Here is a 21,646-nt window from a genome sequence, read left to right as displayed (position 1 = left end):
GCCTTGCAAAAGTTCAATTGCCAAGAGGTGACTGGAGGTTTGAAATCATGTAATGCCACCAAGGGAAGTACGCTGGTCATCTACCCTTCAAAGTCCTGGAATACTCTAGCCTTTTCCAAGGCACCCTACAATTCCAAGGTGATAATGGGCTAACTCTCCCTCTTTCTCTTGCCACAGTGCATTTGTTCTCACCTAAAATAATCTAATATGGGATTGGCTCTTACATTCATCATTATCATCCTCATCCATGGGGATAGGGAGGGATTTATCCTTCTCACAGCTACCCAACTAAACCACCCTACCATTCTTCACTGTTCAAGCTCTTGGTATCCTGCCTCCAGCTCACACAGCCATCATAAACAAAATATTAATAGATACATCACCTTAACTTGGCCCAGATTCCTGTTCGTTTGTGCCTTATCTCCCCAGAGCTCAGTGCCAGAAAGAAACAGTGCTACAGCCCTGAATGCCTTCCATGGCACCTCTTGTGACTAGTACCAGACTCCATGTTAACCTCTTGTTTAACTTAGCATTCACAACAGAGATAATTTTAGACCAACATGAAGGGAAGAGAGTGAAGTAGTAGTTGCAATGAACGGATCTTGAATTTGGCTCTCTCTTGTATTGCTTTTTTTCTTGGAAGGAATGGTTTGTGGGCTCCTGGCCTTTGGTTCCATCTTCCTTGCATTTAAAAAAAAAAAAAAAAAAAAAAAGGGGGGGGGGGGCAGAGGGGGAGGGGGGACTCAACTGGCTGTGAATCTATCTGTGGACTGCAGGCTAAGGATGTCCTCCTGCGTCCATCATCCGTCTTTCAAGGGACAGGGAGGGAGGTGAAGGGACATTTGTACAGCCAGGCAGCAGTCATGCAGCTATATCAGTGCCACCACATGAAGGCATCCACCTCCAGCACCATAAGAGAGCAGGAATGTCAAATGCAAGAAACAAGACAACAGAGCACAGAGGCACTTTTGTTTAACTCATTAGATGCCATGATATACTTCCTTATTGTTAGACAGGGACATCTTCCACTGGTAGCTCTGATATAACTAAGCAGCTCCACTGATGACTAGTCAAATATCCCTCCCTATCTCTACAAAGGAAGTTCTCACTACTATTACTATCATCACCAATATCCAGACCTCTTTTCCCACCTACATGGGATGTGTTCCCCTGCAAAAGGAGCTCACTAATACCAACCATCATCCAATCCATTTTTGCCCCACCAGAGGCATAGTAGGTCCCACACTAGGCTAGGCAGTCCAGGCATCTATGACATAAGTAACCAGCCACTCTCCTCACTGTCATTATGTGAGCAATAAACCCCAACCAGCCCTCAGATCTACACCTTTATGGCCTTATCCAGCTGGAGTGCCCTAACCCACTAGACCACCAGGCATCCAGTACCAATAAGCACAAACAGCATAATCCCAGGTCATAATCCTCTCATTCAACTTCACAAAGAATTGGGAAAAAAAGAAAAGTTTCTGTTGCAATGGTAAATGTTTTCACTACATGATAAGTTGCTGTTCTTGTTGCTTAACCCCTTTCTGTCTGGCCGAGCAGACCGTCAACCACATGTAAGCAACTGTTTCTGTGGGACCATCCTACAGGTATAGTACAGCACCATATATACACTGTGTGGGGATCCAGCGGCCCTTTGTGGCAGACAGCACCTCACTGGAGTCGGACGAGGGTCCTTTCCACAGGGAGGTGCAGGGACATATGAGGAGGTTTGTCTCCCTGGTGGATGCTGTAACCGCTTAGCTCCACCCTCGGTGCACAGTGCCGTCACATGCAGGCTCCTCGTCAGTGCCAATACAAGATAAGTATTCATAAACACAGATAATGGTTTCTTAAAGTAGGGCTTTATACAATGCGACTAGTTGATACGATTCATGAAACTTGAGAAATGTTAACTTGAGTTATACAACATTCACACATACTATATGGATACAGATATGTCAAAGTCTGCCCAGAAATACATGGTGCTCCATATATAACACTCCCCTTCCACTGCACCAGGAGTCTGCTTGTGTGTTGCAGAGACAGCTTAGTTACTCTTAGCAATGTCTATCCTGCATCATTTATTCCTTTTCCTACTCCCACTGCCACACCCACGCCCACACCAGCAGACAGTCAGCGTTATCAGTGTCTATCCTGCATCATTTATTCATTTCCTACTCCCACTGCCACACCCACGCCCACACCAACAGACAGTCAGCGTTATAAGTGTCTATCCTGCATCATTTATTCATTTCCTACTCCCACTGCCACACCATGCCCACACCAGCAGACAGTCAGCGTTATCAGTGTCTATCCTGCATCATTTATTCATTTCCTACTCCCACTGCCACACCCACGCCCACACCAGCAGACAGTCAGCGTTATCAGTGTCTATCCTGCATCATTTATTCATTTCCTACTCCCACTGCCACACCCACACCCACACCAGCAGACAGTCAGCGTTATCAGTGTCTATCCTGCATCATTTATTCATTTTCCTACTCTCACTACCACACCTCTGCCCACACCAGCAGACAGTCAGTGTTAACAGTGTCTATCCTGCATCATTTACATTTCCTACTCCCACTGCCACACCCACGCCCACACCAGCAGACAGTCAGTGTTATCAGTGTCTATCCTGCACTTTTTACTCGTTGCCCTATCAAACTGTGATACAATCAATGTCTAACCTACACCACTATAAATTCCACACTCCCATCGCCACACACGTGTCCAAGCCAGGAGCCTGAGCCATCCCACAACACACAAAACACCTCCAGATGAGTTTCTGGAGGAGAGCTATTTACGGACAACCCTGTATGAAGACGATAAATATCACAAATATAACGAGAAGAGCTCTATGGGTGAGAACGATGCTGCGCTTATATTATACAGATAACATAAAGCTATCACTGACCAATATCATTTTTTTCCTCAGTCAAAAAGAGGACAAATGCACATCTCTATACAATAAATGAATCACTGGGAGTTATAAGATTCTGTCCTCGTGTATGACATATACGGGGTCCAAAAAATGTAGTCTACAGAGTTCAGGTTTGTGTGTGGGGGCATAACATATATCAGTAAGGCATGGAATAATTTTAACAGGATTTGGGAAGGTGTAGATTTTTTCATCATCACTGTCATCATTATCATCATCATTCAGACCTCCGTCACCTTAGGGTAGGGTGAGGCAAGGTCCAGCTATGAAAGGACATGATAGTGGAAAAACTAATCAACAGAATGACCGATGAAATGGGCCACACGTTCATTCACTCACTAATCGTACCCCTGGAATCCTGGCTCCACCTGATACTATAGGTACATACTTATTCCACACACAGTTCTTTTTTAATACACATAAATACTAAAGAAATAAAATCACAATAGATATAAGCCTTACTAATATACTTTATATCCCCCACACTAGTCAATTTCCCACACCCCCTTTGACAGACTTCATTACACCTCAAATATGCAGGAAATTCACACTTAGGGCCGGAGTCACAAACACACTTACGACGCAGCCCCATCGTAACTGCGACTTCTCTACCCAGGAAGGACAAGCAGTGGGGGGGGAGTGCAGGATCTTCCCCAACTCTCTCCCTTCCTGCAGAAACACGTCGAAACTTACGACGGGGACTCAATCGTAAAATCGTTGTGCCTCCCACCCGCCACACACAGTAAACATGACATCACAGATCAGCCGGTTAGTTGGGTTGGTATTCTAGCTGCCATGGGAGGATTCTTAGCACCTCTTCCTTGGTGATTTAGTCTGTACATCACACTCTGATATTCTCTTGTAGGCTGGTTGTATTATTTTCGTCATCTATAACTCTTTTCCCACCCAATGATGGGGTGAGGTAGGATCCAGAAAAAAGAAAAAAAAATCATAATAAAAGAATGAAATTAAAATTCTCCAAACTAAATGGGCCAAACACTCATCCACACACCATTCAAGCCCCTGGAATCCTGACTCCACCACAGAGGCATAAACACCAGACTGACTAAGAGGATGTATGTAAGTGAAGTGGAGGGAGGGGGAGGGGGAAGGAGACCGAGGATGAGATGGAGGGATGGAGTTGAGAGGTATATCACGGACGGGGGAGTGAGTTGAGGGGAGGGCAGTTAAATGGTGGGTAACAGAGCAACTTGGAGGCACTTGGTCTGTGGCCACCCTTTGAGGGATTAGGGTGTCGGGCTATTGATAGATAGATAGTAGACATACAAGAGAATATTTAGGTGTAATAATCATAATAAATCACTAAACAAGAGGGCTTAAGAAACCTGCCATGCTGCGTATAACCAGACCCTCAGTAAAACGGAGGAAGTCTACATATCACATACAGAACTCTAGAATCCAGTCCACACGTCACACTACAGTCTTTTCACCTTAACTTGGCTCAGATTTTTGTCCTTCTGCAGCTCATTCATTGGTGGTAAATATTATGGCTCTACTCTCCCTTCCATAGCACTTCTTCATGACTAGCACTATGGTCTTGATAGTCCCTTGTTAGAGAGCCATGAGCTAAGACAATGTAACGGCTCAATGTCCTTTCCACGGCACTTCCTCGTGACTAGCGCTACATTCTTGTGTAAATTATATATCTTGTCACATTCTGCACTCATGTTCTTGTATCAATTAACTTCTGGCTACACCATCACTCTCACAGCACTTCTTTGTGACTAGTGCTACGTCCTTATCTTAGTTAACTTCTTTATATGGCTCAGCACTCACGGTCTTACACTTTCATAGCACTTCTTCATGACTAGCAGTGTCAATGTTAATCTCTTGTTACAATTCAGCACTCAGGAAGGAGCCAATATTAGGCCAAGTTAAAGTGAAAAGAGTATAGATGATAAAGTCACTGCACACTAGTACAGATGAGAGACATCACTGCTCACACTAGCAGTAGTTATATGTCACTGTTCACACTAGCAGAATAGACGAGAGGACTCACTGTTCACACTAAGACAATTGAGAAGTTATTGTTCACACTAGCGGTTAGATGATAGGAGTCAATGTTCACACTAGCGGTGTACAGAAGTCATGGTTAACACTAGTATACATGATTAGGAGTCACCTGTTCACACTAGCTGTATGCATGATAGGAGTCACTGTTCACACTAGCAGTATGGATAAATCACTGTTCACACTAATACAGACATTAAGAGTCACTGTTCACACTAGTATAAGTCACTGTCCACACTAGTATAGACGATAACAGTCACTTCACACTAGCAACAGGAGTCCGTGTTCACACTTGCAATATAGGTCACTGTTCACACCAGCTACTGTGGCATCAGCCGAGACAAACGCGTGCCAAGTCAGCCAAGCGTGTGACAGTCAGAGGTGGTGTCAGATGTTGAGCGGTGGCTGTGCTAATGACTCGCTCAGATCCATGTCTTGGTAGGTCTTGAGGTCGCTTGCTGGCACGTCCTCGGTGATCATGGCGTCGCTGCTGCTGCCGTCGCTGGTGTCGCCGCCCTTCCCCTGCCCTACGTACTGCTCCCGCCCCTCCTGTCCCCCAAACTGACTGTGTTCCTGATTCTGTCTCCCAAATTGATTATGTTCCTGATTTTGTCTCCCAAACTGAGTGTGTTCCTGGTTCTGGGTGCCAAACTGACTTCTGTGCTCCTGATCTTGTCTCCCAAACTGATTATGTTCCTGATTCTGAGTGCCAAATTGATTGTGTTGTTGATCATGTCTTCCAAACTGATTTCTGTGTTCTTGATCTTGTCTCCCAAACTGGTTATGTTCTTGCTCTTGTCTCCCAAACTGATTATGTTCTTGATTTTGTCTCCCAAACTGACTGTGTTCCTGATTCTGGGAGCCAAAATGACTATGTTCTTGATTCTGGGTGCCAAACTGATTGTGTTCCTGATTCTGACTCCCAAACTGACTCCTGTGTTCCTGATTCCCGTGCTCCTGCCTCCGAAATCTATCATTATGCTCTGGCCTGAAATGATCCCTTGCCTCCCTTGCTCCAAACTGTTCACTCGGATCACGGCTGCTAAAATGGTCGTTGTGCTCGCGACCACCAAAACGGTTCCCATGCTCCTGGCCTCCAAATCGATCTCCGTGCTCCTGACCGCCAAACGAGGCCGTCTGATCAGTGCTGAGTGCCGGAGAGACGGGCTTAAAGAGGTGTGGTGGTGGGTCTGGAGTTGGGGCGGGGGTCTCAGCTATGGAGGCCGGGGAGTAGGGCGGGGCAGAGAGGCCGGGGGAGCCAGATGAACAAACGGAATCTGGGGTGCCAACGCTGCCTAGTGACCCTGGACCAGCAGGGCTTGGGGTACTCTCAAGACTTCCAACACTGAAACACATGAATAATACATTAATACATATCATCGGCATCTAGACCTCTTTTTCTCATCCTGACATTTAAGATGAGGGTGACCAGCCTCACTCATCCCTGAGTGGCAGTACGTGAGCAGTAAACCCCAACCACCCCTTGGATATAAACCTTCACTGGCTCAATCTGATTGGAGCACTGTAATTACCCACTAAACCACCAGGCGCCCAAAATTGGTTATATGGTTACCACCCAGCACAGTAAATGGTTTCCTGGTGTACAGGAAACCATTTGGCTTGTCAGTGTGTCACCCACAGGCAAAAGGAAAAGGAAAGAATGAAGGAAAGAAAGACAAAAGAGGAAGTGTAAAGTCACCTGTAGGCAGAAGGATGAGGAAAGAAAGAAGCAAAGACAGAAGAGGATGGAAGGAAAGAAGGATGGAGGAGAGAAAAATAAAAAAATAAAAAAAAATTACTCCCTTCCAACCACAGGGTGAGGTGAGGCCACAAGAGACTTGACTGTATAAGATACTAAGCAAAGTTAGCTCAATGAATGAGTCACACTGCCATTCATTCACCATTCAGCTTCCTGGAATCCTGGCTCCACCTAACGGATCAAAAAGCATTCCACAGGCAGCTTCACATGTACCTATCCCACCATGTCAGTCCAATGACTACTCTGGTTAAAAAGGCCAAACCCTCAGTATACACTTTGTTTCATTTTTGAAGGCTCCAACATGCTCGTAAACATCAGTCTTGGTCACCTAATGGCATCTCTCCATGCTGCTCAATCTCTGGCAGCTTTCCTAGTCAGTCCCTCATCCCTGAGTTCACCCTCAATTTCCTCGCCCAAGGTGCTTTTTGGTCTGCTTACCACAACCCCACCCCTAACGTTAACATTTCTCACTCTCTGCACCCAATTATCATCCCCCATCCTTTCCACATGCCCAAACCATCTCAACCCACCTGTCCTCATCACAATATGAATACACTCCTGTCCACACAAAACTCATCCAGCCACCTCACTGCTTGTCGTACTTAAAAATTATTCCGTATTTCCCCTTAAGAAACCCCTGTCCTGGTGCTGGCCAGGGTACAGATAATGTCTATGAAGTAAAAGGTAAACCAAGTGCCACAACCAGTTCATTACTTCACAGCAGTTGCTGGAAACTGTTAGGAAACAGGAAATTTGACGTGTAAAAACATTTGTAACAATGTGAGAGTCTCAGCTTTAAATTTGACTCTATGTACTTGTGACTCTGTTTCCTGCCTGAGAGTGATGATTGTGTGGCTGGTTACCAAGCTTGTTGCCACACTTCACTCTTAAGGTAGTCACTCCCACAGTTGATTACAGGAAAACATCTACCTTAAAGATGACTATTTATTATTTTTCATCTCACTTAACCTCTAAAATTCAGTCAAAAGTCACTACCCATACATGAGAGGCCAGGTCATTAACAGAACACCAACAAATCTACCAGGGGTACAGCCTTCTACCTTAAAAACACAATAGTTTATTCCACTTAACTGCTAAAGCTGAATTAAAAACTGCGACACTGACAACGAGTCTACATGCATACCCTGGATGCAGCAAAGCAGCTGCAGCATCCAGCCAGGAGTCAAATCTCCTCAGATTTCCCAACACTTCACCATGGAGAATGATCATGATGAGTGCTGTCTCTCACAAGGGGACGCCAGATCCTTGCACAGTGTAGTGCTGTACTGTACTCTATCTGTACGATGACCCTACAGCAGATGCTTACTTGTGGTTTACGGGTCTGCTTGACGAGACAGACCAAGGTTAAAGAAGAAGAAGACCAACATCAAGTACAAAGCTGCAAGTCATACCTGTGAGGCTGGGTAATTAACAGACCACCAACACATCTATCCGGGGTGCAGGTAGACGCTCGTTTACTCGGCGTCAGGAAAGGCTCGCACCTGTCGTCCACCTCCCACTTGCGCTTGAGTCCGGCTCCGAGTGGGGACGGCCGCAGCGCGATGGGGCTGAGGCTTCTGCGAGTGGCGAAGGATTTCTTGGTCGGGGAAGGGGAGGGGCAGAAGGACGTGTTGCGGACGTGTTGCTGCAGGGAAGGGGAGAAGCACTGCCGCCCTACGCCTCCTCTGGTGGGTGACGCTCCACACCCCGTCAGCGGCACAACAGTGGGGACGATGGTGAGGTGGAGAGGGTCGGTGTAATCACGCCGTACAGACCCCGACACAGCGCTGGTGGAGTTGACGGCCACGTTGCTGGAGACACTGATGGGCCCGGGTATGCTTGTTGGAATGCTGACTCCACTCACACTGTGGGCCTTGGGTCGAGGGACATCTTCCGCCTGTAACAAGAAAATTAACATTCATGTACTACACACATGGAGAGACAGACTGACAAATAAGGAAGTGAAGGAGCGTTGTGGTGTGGATGAGGATGTGATTGGCAGAATTTGGAGAAACACACCGAGGTGGTCTGGCCTTGTGGAGAGAATGGAGAGTGAGAGACTAACGAGGAGTGTGTAGGTGAGTGAGGTGGAGGGGAAGAGAGGGAGGGGGAGGCCAAGGATGAGATGGAGGTATGGAGAGGTATATGAGAGAAGGGATGTGAACTGGAAGCAGGGCAGTGAAATGGTGGGGGACAGGGTGATATGGAGGCAATTCATTTGTGGCCACCCCTTAAGGGATTAAGGTGTCTAGCAATAGATAGATAGATAGACAGATACTATACTTGTAGAATGTGCTATAAATGGCTACTGGTGGCCACGCTGACGGGTTTAAGTGTGCTGGCCAGAACACTGTCTTCAATCACTGTGGGCTTTGGGTCAAGGGATATCAATCACAGGAAAATGAATTAAACGATGGCAGGGTGTAGTGGGTCTGTGGAACTGTGTTATGAAGACCCATATACAGCGCTGGTTGAACTGATACACACAATTCTTTCGTCTCATTAACTCTCCTCCTCTTACTGACTCCCTTCAACCTCTGTCTCTTCGCCGCACTGTTGCATCTTTATCTCTTTTCTATCGCTACTTCAATGGTCACTGCTCCTCTTACTGGCTCCCTTCAACCTCTGTCTCTTCGCCGCACTGTTGCATCTTTATCTCTTTTCTATCGCTACTTCAATGGTCACTGCTCCTCTAAACTGTCTGCTTGCATCCCTCCACCACTACAACAGGCGCGTAGCACCCGTCTAGCAACAAACTCTCATCCCTTTTCTGTCCAACTCTCAAATGCAAGAGTTAACTGTTACTCCCAGTCCTTCATTTGTGCAACAGGTCAACTCTGGAACAGTCTCCTTCTGTCTGTACTTCCTACTTCCCATGATCTTCAGTCTTTCAAATGCAGTGTGTCCAGGCATCTCAAAATGAACAGATCTTGAATTTGGCTCTCTCTTGTGTGTGTGTGTGTGTGTGTGTGTGTGTGTGTGTGTGTATGTGTTTTTTTTAATTGGACTTTGCTTCCTTCTTTAATGCATAAAAAAAAGAAAAAAGAAAAAGAAAAAAGAAAAAAAAAAACTTCTGCAGACTGACAACCCAGGCTATACTCTTTTGCTCTAACCTGGCCTAGAACTGCCATCTCCCCATCAAGAATGCTTACTTCTAAGAATACACCTTCACCAAAATATGATGCCTGTCACCAAGAGGTGCTATGGAAAGGACACACAGCTGCATTACTATCTTTTTCTGCCACTGAGCTATGTGTAAATAAGCTACAAAAGGATGAAAATCTGGGACAAGTTGGGAAAAAAAAAACTACATTATAAAGCAAGATGGACTGATGCCTTGGTCTGTCTGTGCCAAGTAAATTAAATGATATTCAAACTGTATACCATATTGTACTTTTGTGCTGGAGAGGGACACCTTCACGTGGTGGCACTGATATAACCAGGCGGCACTACTGCCCAGTTATACAAACGTCCCTTAACTCCCTTCCTTGCCCCTAAAAGGATGTTAATGAACTGCAAGAGAAGGGGGGCTTTAACCTGTACTCCACAGAGTTCACATTTAGCTAAGCCTGGAATAACAACAACAACCATAACCTAATAACTAGTACGACAGCTGGTAACCTCTGTACATTATGGTACAATTCTCCTGTGTATAAGGAAGCATTACTAACAGACTACATTAGTACTGGAAAACAATAATATTAAACACATTCAGCCAAAGAGAGGTTTTCATAGCTGAACAATATGAAAAAACACATTGCCAGACTAAAAGAGTTCTATCCATCTACTAATCATCCCATCATTTTTTGCCCCATAGCGACCTTGGGCGAGGCTACTCAACCCTGACAGTTATGGCTTGAAAAATATTAAAGGACTATTCTTAAATGGGTGACTGTGAAATTTAGTTTTCTTTAAAATGGCACGTTTGTAAGCATTGGGAGAGGACATATATACATCGGGGTAATGTAACTTGCAATACTTTGGTGATAGAAACTCCGTGTACAGACAGCCAGATAAGGAGTTTATTATGAGCTCACAACAAAATAGTCTGCCTGTCTTGAATGTCTGCTCTCAACTGACGCAGTGCCGCCGTCTTCCCAGGCGTGGGGCCCTGGGAAAGTGTGCTAGGTCAGCAAGTTTAGTGGGGGCATGTATGCACTGGGGAGGGACATACATACATCAGGGGTAGACATATTGTGGAGGGGGTACACGTTCACTCCTCTGACCTGAGATGCACCATACAATATATATCGTACAGAGAAGATGGAAATTCAATGGCTGCAGGCTGACATATACTTACAAGAGTCAGATCTTCCCACGACTGCGAGAGACAATCAGTGAGTTGTAGAGTTGACTGCACCGTACGTTCAATTGCCGCCTCCCTGTTCACCACGTCCATCCCCTCCTCCACCCTCAGCTGACACACTCGTAGTGGTCCACTGCCTCGTGAGCTGCCTGGTGACTGAAAACAAAAATATCATCATTATTATTACCATCACTCTTATCATTATCATCATCATTGCCACCATCCTCCCCCTCCCCTCCTGCTCACCATCTTTGTCATCATCATCATCATATCCATCATCATTACCTTGGCATCCCTTTCCTACCAATGGATGGGATGTGGAAGCATCCTGAAAGCAAAGAAAGATAAAAACATGGAAGAGGGAGAAATGATGACCAGCATGCCAAGTGTATGGGTCACACACTTACCATACAAGCCCCCAGAATCCTGACTCCTCCTCAGAGGCATAACCATTCACAAATAATTTCTTTAGGTTGCCACACTGTGATGGAGACCAATCGTATTTGTTCAGTTGCTTTCTTTTTCCCAAACACTTTTCAGTTTGGCATTATTCCTGTCTTACTTCACCAAATTCCTTCAAACTTTGTACTGTTGTTACTCTGGCAAATACCCCCTCTCCCCCCACAAATACAGACATTTTCAGGATCCTATGTTCTTTTATGTTCATGTATCTTCACAGGGATGAAGTGGAGAGGTATATGAGATGGGGGGGGGGGGCAGGTGTGAGCTGGGAGCAGGGCAGTGAAAAGCAGAGGACAGGGTGACATGGAGGCATTCTGTTTGTGGCCACCCCTTACGGGATTAAGGCATCTGGCAATAGATAGATAGAAAGATAGTACCTTCACAGCAACCTGTAGAGGTGTAGCAAGGCTGGATCCAGCACTCTGGAAAATGGGAACATGAATCCTTATGATATTACCAAAGGTTTGAATTCATGTTGACTAATTACCAAATCTCTCAAAATTTATTACCTATTTCATGATGCTGATTTCATCTTTTATATGAAATAATTGTGATAACATTTCTGTAGGATACTTACGGTTTACACAGGTATTTTGGTAAATAATTCTATTGTTTTATTGCACGTAATCACCAACCTGTCAAAAGCTGGGGATGTTTATGCCCCTCATGCACTCCATAAACATGTGAGGGTAGTTGTGTGTGTACTATACCTGTGTGGACACCATCCTGCATTCCCTTGGCAATGTTGGCAATATCTGATTTACACCTGTGCTTTACTCTGACTCATTCCCTTGGCAATGTTGGCAATATCTGATTTACACCTGTGCTTTACTCTGACTCTATCTGAAAATATACACCCGGTACAAAAATACAAAACCGGCAGGCTCAGTGACAGCCCCAAGACTCACCAGCGGGGAGACGGGGCCGAATGATGCACTGAAGCGACGGACTCTGGGCTGACATCCCGGCACCTCCCCCAACACATCCCTGCACAAGAATCAGGCATCGTTTGCTTTCACTAGGCGTAAAACTCACAAATACTCATCTTGAATGCTGGGCTAGTACAAAATATTAATACTGTGCTATACACTTTTTTTGAGTAGTACGGAAAAAAGTCAAATCTGAAAATCCAGTTTTTATAAACCTAGATTCCAGATTATTATTTTTTTCTTTTATGCAACACAGAGGGTATTGATATTAGCTGTCCTAAGTTAATGTATATCTGATGACAGTTTTATGTGGACTATAAATGCATAGAAAAAAAGATGATAAATTATTAAGTACAGTATATGCTGCACTTCATTGCTACGCCTCATCCTGCCCTACGGTGGGAAAGGAGGTCCGGATGATGATGATGATACACTGAACTTCATTGTCTTTACTGTTAATGGTACTGAACACTATTTATTACATAATTTTTTCATATTTATCATCATTATTATGCTCTACTCTAAATATTATGCCATGTTTCATCTTCAGGAATCTCCATATTGGTGTCAGCCATGGTACAGCTGAGGTCTTCTATAGACTGGAAGCTAAACCATGTGCCAGAACCAGCTACTTATTTCCCAACAGTTGCTGGAAACTACTGGGGAAAAAAATAATGTATGGTAATAAGATTTGTAACAATGTAAGAGACTCAGCGTGGACTCTGCCTCTATGTACAGTCCCCCAGAATCAAGATCACCATGCAATTGTACCTGTGGCTCAATGTTTCCGGCCTGAGTGATGATTGTGTGGCTGGTTACCAAACTTGTAGCCACACTTCACTCTCATGGTAGTGCCTCCCAGGGTCCATGGTAGCAGCCCACTTACTACCTACCATGTCAACTGCATAAACACATCCAGCAGAGTTGGTTTAGTGAGCACAATAAATCACTAAGATGAGGTCCTATGAAGCCTCCTCTGCCACTCAGCACACAGCCATCAGTAAAAACAGTGGTATTAGCTGTACATCCAAATTTTTATAGATGTGACCCCAGTGCACTGCAGGCTGAAGCTGCTGTGTTCCTGCAGTCCGCTACCTTACTTTCGCAGGACAGGAAGGGAAGTATATAACCAGGCAGCCCTCCAACCTGTTATATCAGTGGCATCTCATGAAGGCCTCTCTCTCTCTCCCTGCCTCCCCCTCTCTCTCTCCCTCTCATCACCAAAACTCCCCATTGTGATGTAATGGATGCGGCAGACAAGGGTCAGTGTGCTATGAAATGGTTAATCACAGGGGTGCTACTTGACCTCTTCAGTGGCACAAAAAGCTGTCTAACATCTCTTCCTTAGTGGTTTATTCTCCACCTTGTACCTTAATGTTCTACTATATGCTATTTTTATGGTTCCAATATCAACATACTCCACATCAATAACACACAAGAGGATAGACAGGTGGAATGTGCAGAATAAGTTGCTAAGGAAGAGATGCTAAGAAGCCTCCTATGCCATTTAGAATACAGTACAATCACAGTAGTAACAGCAGTATAGTACAGTAGTTGCTGGCCCAAGTTCATCTCAAATATAAAACCCAGTGGACTGCAGGATGACACTGCTCCTTCCTGCACTCCACCATCCTATTTTTTTGATACAGAGAGGAAGTTGAGGGACATTTATACAACCAGGCAGCAGAACCAGTTACATTCCCTTCTTCTTTGGGGCAGGTGTGGTGGTGGTGGTGGTGGTGGGGGGAGGGGGGAAGCCTCACCTTGATATGGATGATATGGGTGGGGCAGACACGGGCCCCTGCGGCACAAGCTGGTTAATCATGGGGGCGCTGCTTGACCTCTTGAGCTTGCTGCCGCCACCAACACCGGCCTGGCCACTCAAGTGACCAGAGGAAGGGCCATTGCCGCACCCTTCACTGTCCGATACACTGGATCCGCTCACGTCAACATCCATGGCGCCACTGCTCTACCCACCTGTCACAAACCCATCCTGAAATACATATACAGTATATACAGCAATCATCATCTCTTTGTCTATGATATACAATACTTTGTTAATCATTCATTCATTCACTGCCAGACGCCATGTATCCCAAACGGGGTGGCCAAGGGCTTAGAGTTAATTGTTTAACAGGGAGGGGCACTAATCCTCCACCAACCCCACTTGACACGTAGGGATGCCAACAGCATCTGGTGTTCCCAGGCGGTCACCCATCCAAGTACTAACCAGACCCAACGTTGCTTCGCATAATCACTACATACATACAGTCAACCCCTGCTTTTCGCGGGATCGCTGTTCACAGGTTCACATTCATGGAATATTCTGGGAAACTATTTCAAGCCATTTCCTTATTTTCCCACAGCACCAGCTGTTCCTGGTGGTTCCTAAGTGTTTTTCTGCATGTTTTCTGTGAGCAATACTGTCCTATACATTTACACTGCAGTTGTCCCATATAGGTAGGCACAGGTGTAGTATGTGCAGGTATAGCCTACCCCAGTTTAATGAGACAATTGGTTAAGTAAAAACCCATTGTTAGACGGGGTATCATATCTTGGGGTACTGATAGATTTAACATGTAAAGTATAGGGATGCATTTTTAAGCCTTGGGTTTCCCCCCCAACCAAGTCCAAAACCCACCCAAATGACTCCAAAAACAAGTCTAAGGCAATCTAAATGGCCTAACAGCTGTAGAAGTAACTAACCTAAGCCTAACACCCGTAAATAACTCACTAAAACCAACAAATAAAACTGAAAATTATCAAATATAAGTCTGGAAAAAATCAAGTTTAGTAAACTGTACCCCCAAATGACAATGTTCACCCCACCTATGGCTAAAACACATTTATCTAAGTCTAAAAACAACTAGTAAATCACATTAACACACAATTTTAGTCTAAAATATCATCAAAATCGATAAGAATAAAAAAAAATAAAAGCCCATCAATAAACCCAGGTTAGGCCATCGTTAGGCAGGGTATGGTGGCATTTCTACCCCCATCGCACAGCCAGGGTATCGCACCTAGAGGTATCGTACATAAAGGTATACCTGTACTGTTCAGCATAGACAAACTCTCACTGCCATCATTGCATTGTAAGCACAGTACACTGTACTCTGAGGGGCTTGTGTATCATCCTGTACTGTCTTTCCAGTAAGTATCAATGTGCCATATAATGCACATACAGGTGTTATAATGGGTTTGTAGGTAACAGGAATAGCTAAAACATGGAAACCAGTGACTTCTCTGGCAGGTTTGGGCTATTCACGGAATTCAACATTCGTAAGGTGTTCTGGCACATAGCCCCTGTGAATAGTGGGACCTGACAGTACTGCCAAACACATCTAACACACCTACATCAACATCTGTGGTGTCGTTGCTCTACCCACCAGTCACAAACTCATCCTGGAAATGCATAAATACACAGTAGTCTCCATTTGTCTATAATATACTGTACTATCTATCTATCTACCTACTGCAAGACGCCTTAATCCCGCAAGGGGTGGCCACAAACATATTGCCTCCATGTCGCCCTGTCCCCCACCATTTCACTGTCCTGCTCCCACCTCACACCCCCCTCTCTCACATACGGGCCGTCCTCGTTATAACGATGGGACGTGTTTGGGAAAACCCATCACTGAACCGGGGTATTGTTAACTGGGGAATGGGGATAAACAGAAAATACAGTATAGGGATGTGCTGCCATCCACTTGTACATACAAAAAAAAAAGCAAAAGGGCAAAATTATTGGCTAAGCTGGTGCAAAATGGGTATTGTTTAAATGTTTAAAACTAGCATATGCTATTGTACTCATCTATGTTCAAACACGTACATGAAATCTCAGCTCGGGATGGACCCTCGGATATACAGTAATGGACCATCGGCTTTAGCAAACTTGGCTTTCCCCCAATTATGGCCATGTCTTGTTATATGCCTGTTTGCTATTTGGCAAATCACGACAATGATAATTCAAAAGATATACAGGTATCCTTTTTCAGAATAACGATGAGAAATTGGTCATGACTTTGCTAGAACAATGTTGTGTTGGCCACTGAGGATCTCATGGGGATGTGGTAACGCATGAAAGCCGCCAAGATGGCCACCCAGCATTCACATTCGCTGTGATCGTCTGCCGTTCATTCCATTTTGTGCATGAAAGGCCACTGAAACACCACTACTATCGCCAAATAACAGCGCAAATGTGTGATAAATAGTGCCGTCTGTGATAGAAAGTGAAGTGATAAGACAGATGTTTGACTTTTTATGTGTAAAATACTGAAACTTGTGACTTGGGAATCATGTCTGGCAAGGATGCTACCCCTAACGGAATGAGTGGCACTACTAAGGGTATTGAGGCAAATGTATCCCAAACAGGGTGGCCAAGGGCTTAAAGTTAATTGTTTTACAGGGAGGGGCACTAATCCTCCACCAACCCCACTTGACATGTAGGGATGCCAACAGCATCTGGTGTTCCCAGGCGGTCACCCATCCAAGTACTAACCAGATCCAACGTTGCTTAACTTCGCTGATCGGACGGGAAGCGGTGTACTCAACGTGGTTATTATTTGTTTTTTAATTGGTTACATAGTCACAGGCCCCCTTCCCTATTCCCTTTGTGTCCACGTTATATCACCCTTCATCATCATCAGCCGTTGAGGTCCACTGCAGGACCGGCCTATCCCTAGCGAAGCAGGGACGATACAGCCAATGTATCTCTACCCAGTGGCTTAGCCTGTCTGGCAGAGACTGTATGTAGGGTGAGAAGTGCTTGTGAGTGTGACTGTAGTGTTGTAGTGGCTTTGGATGTGTGTGTAGTCTGTGAACCAAGTGTAATCAGCCCGCCTTAAGCCGACTGGGTGCAAGCATACTAGTATGCGGCACTGGTTCAACCACAGCACCCCTTGTGTTCGCCAAAGTAGCAAGTGGCTTGGTGAACGCTTCCCAAGGTTTTTACAACTCTGGTGGGAGGTGAACTCGCACTCACCAGCGTGCGAAATGCATACTACCACTGAACCCTCATTATGTGATAATTGCTACCGTATGTGGTGGGTTTCACTTACTGTAACCCTGGACATGACTATGTGTTTCTGTGAGACAAGGAGGACTGTTTGAAAGGGTGACAGTGGTAGCCTATGTGAGGATAAAATGAGAAGTGTGAATTTTGAGGGTTGGGTTGTGAACGGTAAACCAAAAAAGACCTGGGACGAGATCATTAGAGTGTGACCTCAGGGATAAGGGACTGAATAGGGTGACTGCCAGAGACTGAGCAGCATGAAGAACCACCATTAGTTAACCAAGGCTGATGCATGCAAGTATGATGGAGTCTTTATAAACGATACCATATGAAAGTGGCTTAAAGGCACTTCTGTCACAGCCATCTCCTGTCCTTCCTCTAAAAAATATGTGCCAATTACCAAGGCAGCAAACCTAATGAAAAGAAAATTGAAAAAAATTGTACAGTACCGATAATTTGGACATTAAAATTACAGAACAAAGTCAAGCCTATTAATTATGAAAACTAAGCCTATTAATCTTTGCCGAGCTGCAGACATCAAACAAAGCACAATGAAGGTCCGTGCAGGTCACACTGCGAGCTTCATACAAGGCAAAATTTATACTGGTTATAAAACACTGACTCAGGTGAGATAAATTACGGTACAAAGAATCAACACAGCAGTGGTTAATTACAGAACAAGCCTAATAATTCTATTACAAAGCAAGCCTAATGAGACCTAACAACAATGAATCCATTATTTCAGGCCCTATCCTCAAGAGCATTCAGTCCTAACCTTACTTCTGCCGAATCTGGGTGTCATGAATGATGTAGATGGGATGAAATTTAATCTTTGTGATACACATTTGAATATTTGAGAAAAAGAAGTCAGGGAGCTCCCCTACATATTGTCAAAACATAGTATTGAAAGAAAACTAGGAAGAAATTACATCCAGAGAAAATCACAACAAATATTCACCAAACTGCCAAATCAAGCTCCCTCACTACTTATACGATACTCTTTTCACTTGAATCTGGACTACAATTGCCCTCTCTCCATCTTCACTGGCAAGCTGTAACAGATTAACACTTGCATATGATGCTAGTTATGAAGAGGTGCTATGGAAAGGATGTAAAGCCACAGTACAGTACAGTATTATCTTTTCCTTTCATTGTGCTACGTCTATCTATCTATCTATAGCCCGACGCCCTAATCCCGCAATGGGTGGCTGCAGACAAAACGCCTCCAAGTCACTCTGTCACCCACCATTCGACTACCCTCCCCCCAACTCACCCCCCCCTCCCTCATATACCTCTCAATTCCATCCCTCCACCTCATCCTCGGTCTACCCCTCCCTCTCCCTCCCTCCACCTCACCTACATACACCCTCTTAGTCAGTCTTTCATTCTCCATTCTCTCTACGTAAAAGCTACAAAAAGACGAAAAACTTGGCTGCATTAGAATCTATCTATAGCCAGACGCCATAATCCCATAACAGGTGGCAATTTTTCTCGGAGTTAGTTGTTTTACTGAGAGGGGCACTAACCCTCCACCAACCCACTAGCTGACATGTTGGGAATATGTGTGGGTTGGTTATATGGTTACCACCCAGCATTGTAATTGGTTTCCTGCTTACAGGAAACCATTAGGCTTATCGCTCATTGTAAAACCACCTGAAATGGAAAGAAAAGTAATAAAAAGTGACAGGAAAGATGGGAGAAATAGGATGAGAGGAGGGCAGACACAGAAAATGAATGATAAAGGTGAAGGAAGAAGTAGGTAGCACTACATCAAGTGAGTGGATGTATTTTTTTTTACCTTTAAGCCTAACCCATGCCAGGAAAAAACAAACAGGCTTAACTAACAGTACGCATAGCACCTATAAACTTTCTCGCCAACTTTTCTTCTATAAGCAACCCTCGGAAAGCAATTAAATTCCCTTAGGATATTTGCATTAGTTTATACTGGACATGATGGCATTATAATTGTAGGTCACCATTTTCCTGTGTTCCTAGACTCCCTACCACACAAAATTGGTTAATATGGCTAGGTTAAGGTTAGGCAACATGGTAATAGGTAGATTTAATGGCAAAACATGGATTTTCTCATGATTTCTGGTCAGGCTAATGAATTTTTACCCATTCTTGTTATAAATGGAAGCTGCCAACTACCTGTAAAAGACACTAAAAGCATCTATCTATCTATCTATTGCCAGACGCCTAAAGCATGTAGTGGCTAATTTCCAATAGATAATTATAAAAGGAAATCTGCTGAGAATAACAGGCTCTATAATGAAGGTTTATTGTCTTTTTTCCCTGCATACGTTTGATGTAAAGGCAAGTAATATACCAAACACACAACCTAACCTACCCTTTCTCCAGTGCAAGTCAACCCCAACCACAACTAGATCTTGGGAAAATAATAATAATAATAATAATAATAATAATAATGATAAGATAGCAGAGTCCTTTGTCCTCCAGCTGACTGACTGAATGATGTGTAGTTGTGATACTTTGCAACATGGCCTATACTGCCTGTCACTACATTGCAAAATATATGAATGATTTTCCACAATATTCTATGGCAAAATACTTAAAAAAAACACTGGTTAAATCAATATTAAATCTATAAAAGGTACCACACAATACGTCTCAAAAATCATATTGGGTGGATTTCAGGTGTGGTCAAAATTAGTGGTTAACATGTGGTAGTAAATATATATTATAAAAAGAAATATATTACGTCATTCCATATTCCTCGAGCAATGTCAAAGGGTGGATGTCATTTCCGATATACCAAAAATAGTCAGACCTGTCATAATATACCAATAATACCCACTTATACCAGACTGGAGGGAGGCAGTGACTATGTTAACCACTCAAATAAGCCCAATATTTCCCCAACCACACCATTACCACCCTTCCCAGCCACATGCCCCACTACCGCAGGAGCCACATGAGGCCTGAGAGTGTAGAATTACGAAAACCGTGCATAAATTTACCCATATCTTTAGGAAAACAGCATTATTGACGTGCAATATTTTCGTTCACAAGCCACCATTCCGTTTACTTGAGGCAGCTTGTGTCGCCGCCCCGGATTGGCCGCCATGCAAATCGTCCGCCAATCACTATACACCTTTACTCCACCGCCTCCAATCTAAACTAGACTTTGTATAATTTTGAATCGTTCTCCTATACGGTATAACAAAACTGCGGTATTGTATTACTGTTAAAATAGTCTCTAAATCTATAGCACAAAGTCCCTCTATAAGGCAAACTGCCCGCAAGGCAGAAAGCCGCTTTACTTGACTTGGTCCAATCTAAGCTAGACTTCGTGAAATTTTGAATAATTCTTCTCAATGGCATAACAAAACACGAATTATTTGCATTATTTAAATATTTCGAAAACTAATAAGTCTTTTCTGAGACAAACTGTTAAATGTATTTACTTGGTTGTCTATAATAAGCCCGTAAATATGGCTCTTCTTGTAAATAGTCCTCGTAATATGTATTAGTGCTATGACTGATATTTTTATTGCTGGAAAGGTACCACACAGAGTACGTATACAACAAAAGGAGGTAATGGGTCCTGTTCACCGAGCTCTATAGTATGGAGAGGCTAATAGTATGGAGAGGCTATCCCCGCCAGGAGCGTGTGATTTTAGCCGCCATATTGAAACATCTACACTTGTCGCTTATAATACAAAAAAATGTATGGATGGTGACTTTTTCTGCCTAGTTCAGCAAATCACTGTATATAGTGTACATTTAGCCAGTGAGTATAAAACAACGCCGTAGGTTGCTGCAGTACAGAGTTTACCCTTTACGGCACTAAGGCAGAGAAAGGTAATGGCAGAAGGAAAAAAGACGTGGTATTAAAGCTGAAATGATAGTGATGTTGAAACAGTTTTACGCCGAAGTAATGGTGCTGACATGGTGTGGGAAGTCCTTAGATTATCCATGTCATGAAACCGAATGTCCAGATTGATAAAGGCTGGAAGAAACATGGAAATATTTACAAAAGAGTGTGAACAGAAGAGAAGAGGACATGGAGAGGAAGACTGGAGATAAATGGGCCCGTTTTAGTGGCCTTATTCATGCAGAGATACTGGACAAGAATATTCCCGTCCCACCCCAGGGAGCAGCAATGTTACAGAATTAGCACTAAGGAACCAGAGAGAGAGAGAGAGAGAGAGAGAGAGAGAGAGAAGTACGAGTAGTA

The 21,646-nt window shown here is 44.1% G+C and overlaps 1 protein-coding gene and 1 pseudogene across 1 annotated transcript; both read right to left on the bottom strand.

Annotated features, from left to right (window-relative positions):
* Positions 1–5,130: 5,130 nt before the first annotated feature.
* LOC145418282 (uncharacterized) lies at positions 5,131–20,454 on the bottom strand. The gene is made up of 7 exons (XM_080286722.1): positions 20,427–20,454; positions 15,821–15,836; positions 14,195–14,408; positions 12,411–12,489; positions 11,035–11,196; positions 8,147–8,631; positions 5,131–6,320 (listed from the first exon to the last, which is right to left on the bottom strand). Exons 3-7 carry the CDS (start codon positions 14,386–14,388, stop codon positions 5,363–5,365), a joined length of 1,878 nt encoding a protein of 625 aa, XP_080142848.1. The 5' UTR covers positions 14,389–14,408; positions 15,821–15,836; positions 20,427–20,454; the 3' UTR covers positions 5,131–5,362.
* On the bottom strand, positions 16,884–17,000 carry LOC145418362 (5S ribosomal RNA; annotated as a pseudogene).
* Positions 20,455–21,646: the final 1,192 nt, after the last annotated feature.

This window comes from Coenobita brevimanus, chromosome 113, assembly GCF_032717465.1.
Source record: "Coenobita brevimanus isolate Jiangsu-jjx chromosome 113, ASM3271746v2, whole genome shotgun sequence".
Lineage (NCBI taxonomy): Eukaryota > Metazoa > Arthropoda > Malacostraca > Decapoda > Coenobitidae > Coenobita > Coenobita brevimanus.
Note: the sequence above shows the minus strand (reverse complement) of the source record. Positions and strands in the feature narration are given on the sequence as shown.

What these genes read in the sequence shown, in the direction of transcription:
- LOC145418282 (XM_080286722.1), bottom strand. Translation starts at nt 14,388, where the DNA reads ATGGATGTTGACGTGAGCGGATCCAGTGTATCGGACAGTGAAGGGTGC. An exon ending in TCGGCCCCGTCTCCCCGCTG is followed by an intron (nt 11,197 to 12,410) that starts GTGAGTCTTGGG and finishes TTTTGTTTTCAG; the next exon opens with TCACCAGGCAGCTCACGAGG. An exon ending in CGTGGGAAGATCTGACTCTT is followed by an intron (nt 8,632 to 11,034) that starts GTAAGTATATGT and finishes TTCTTGTTACAG; the next exon opens with GCGGAAGATGTCCCTCGACC.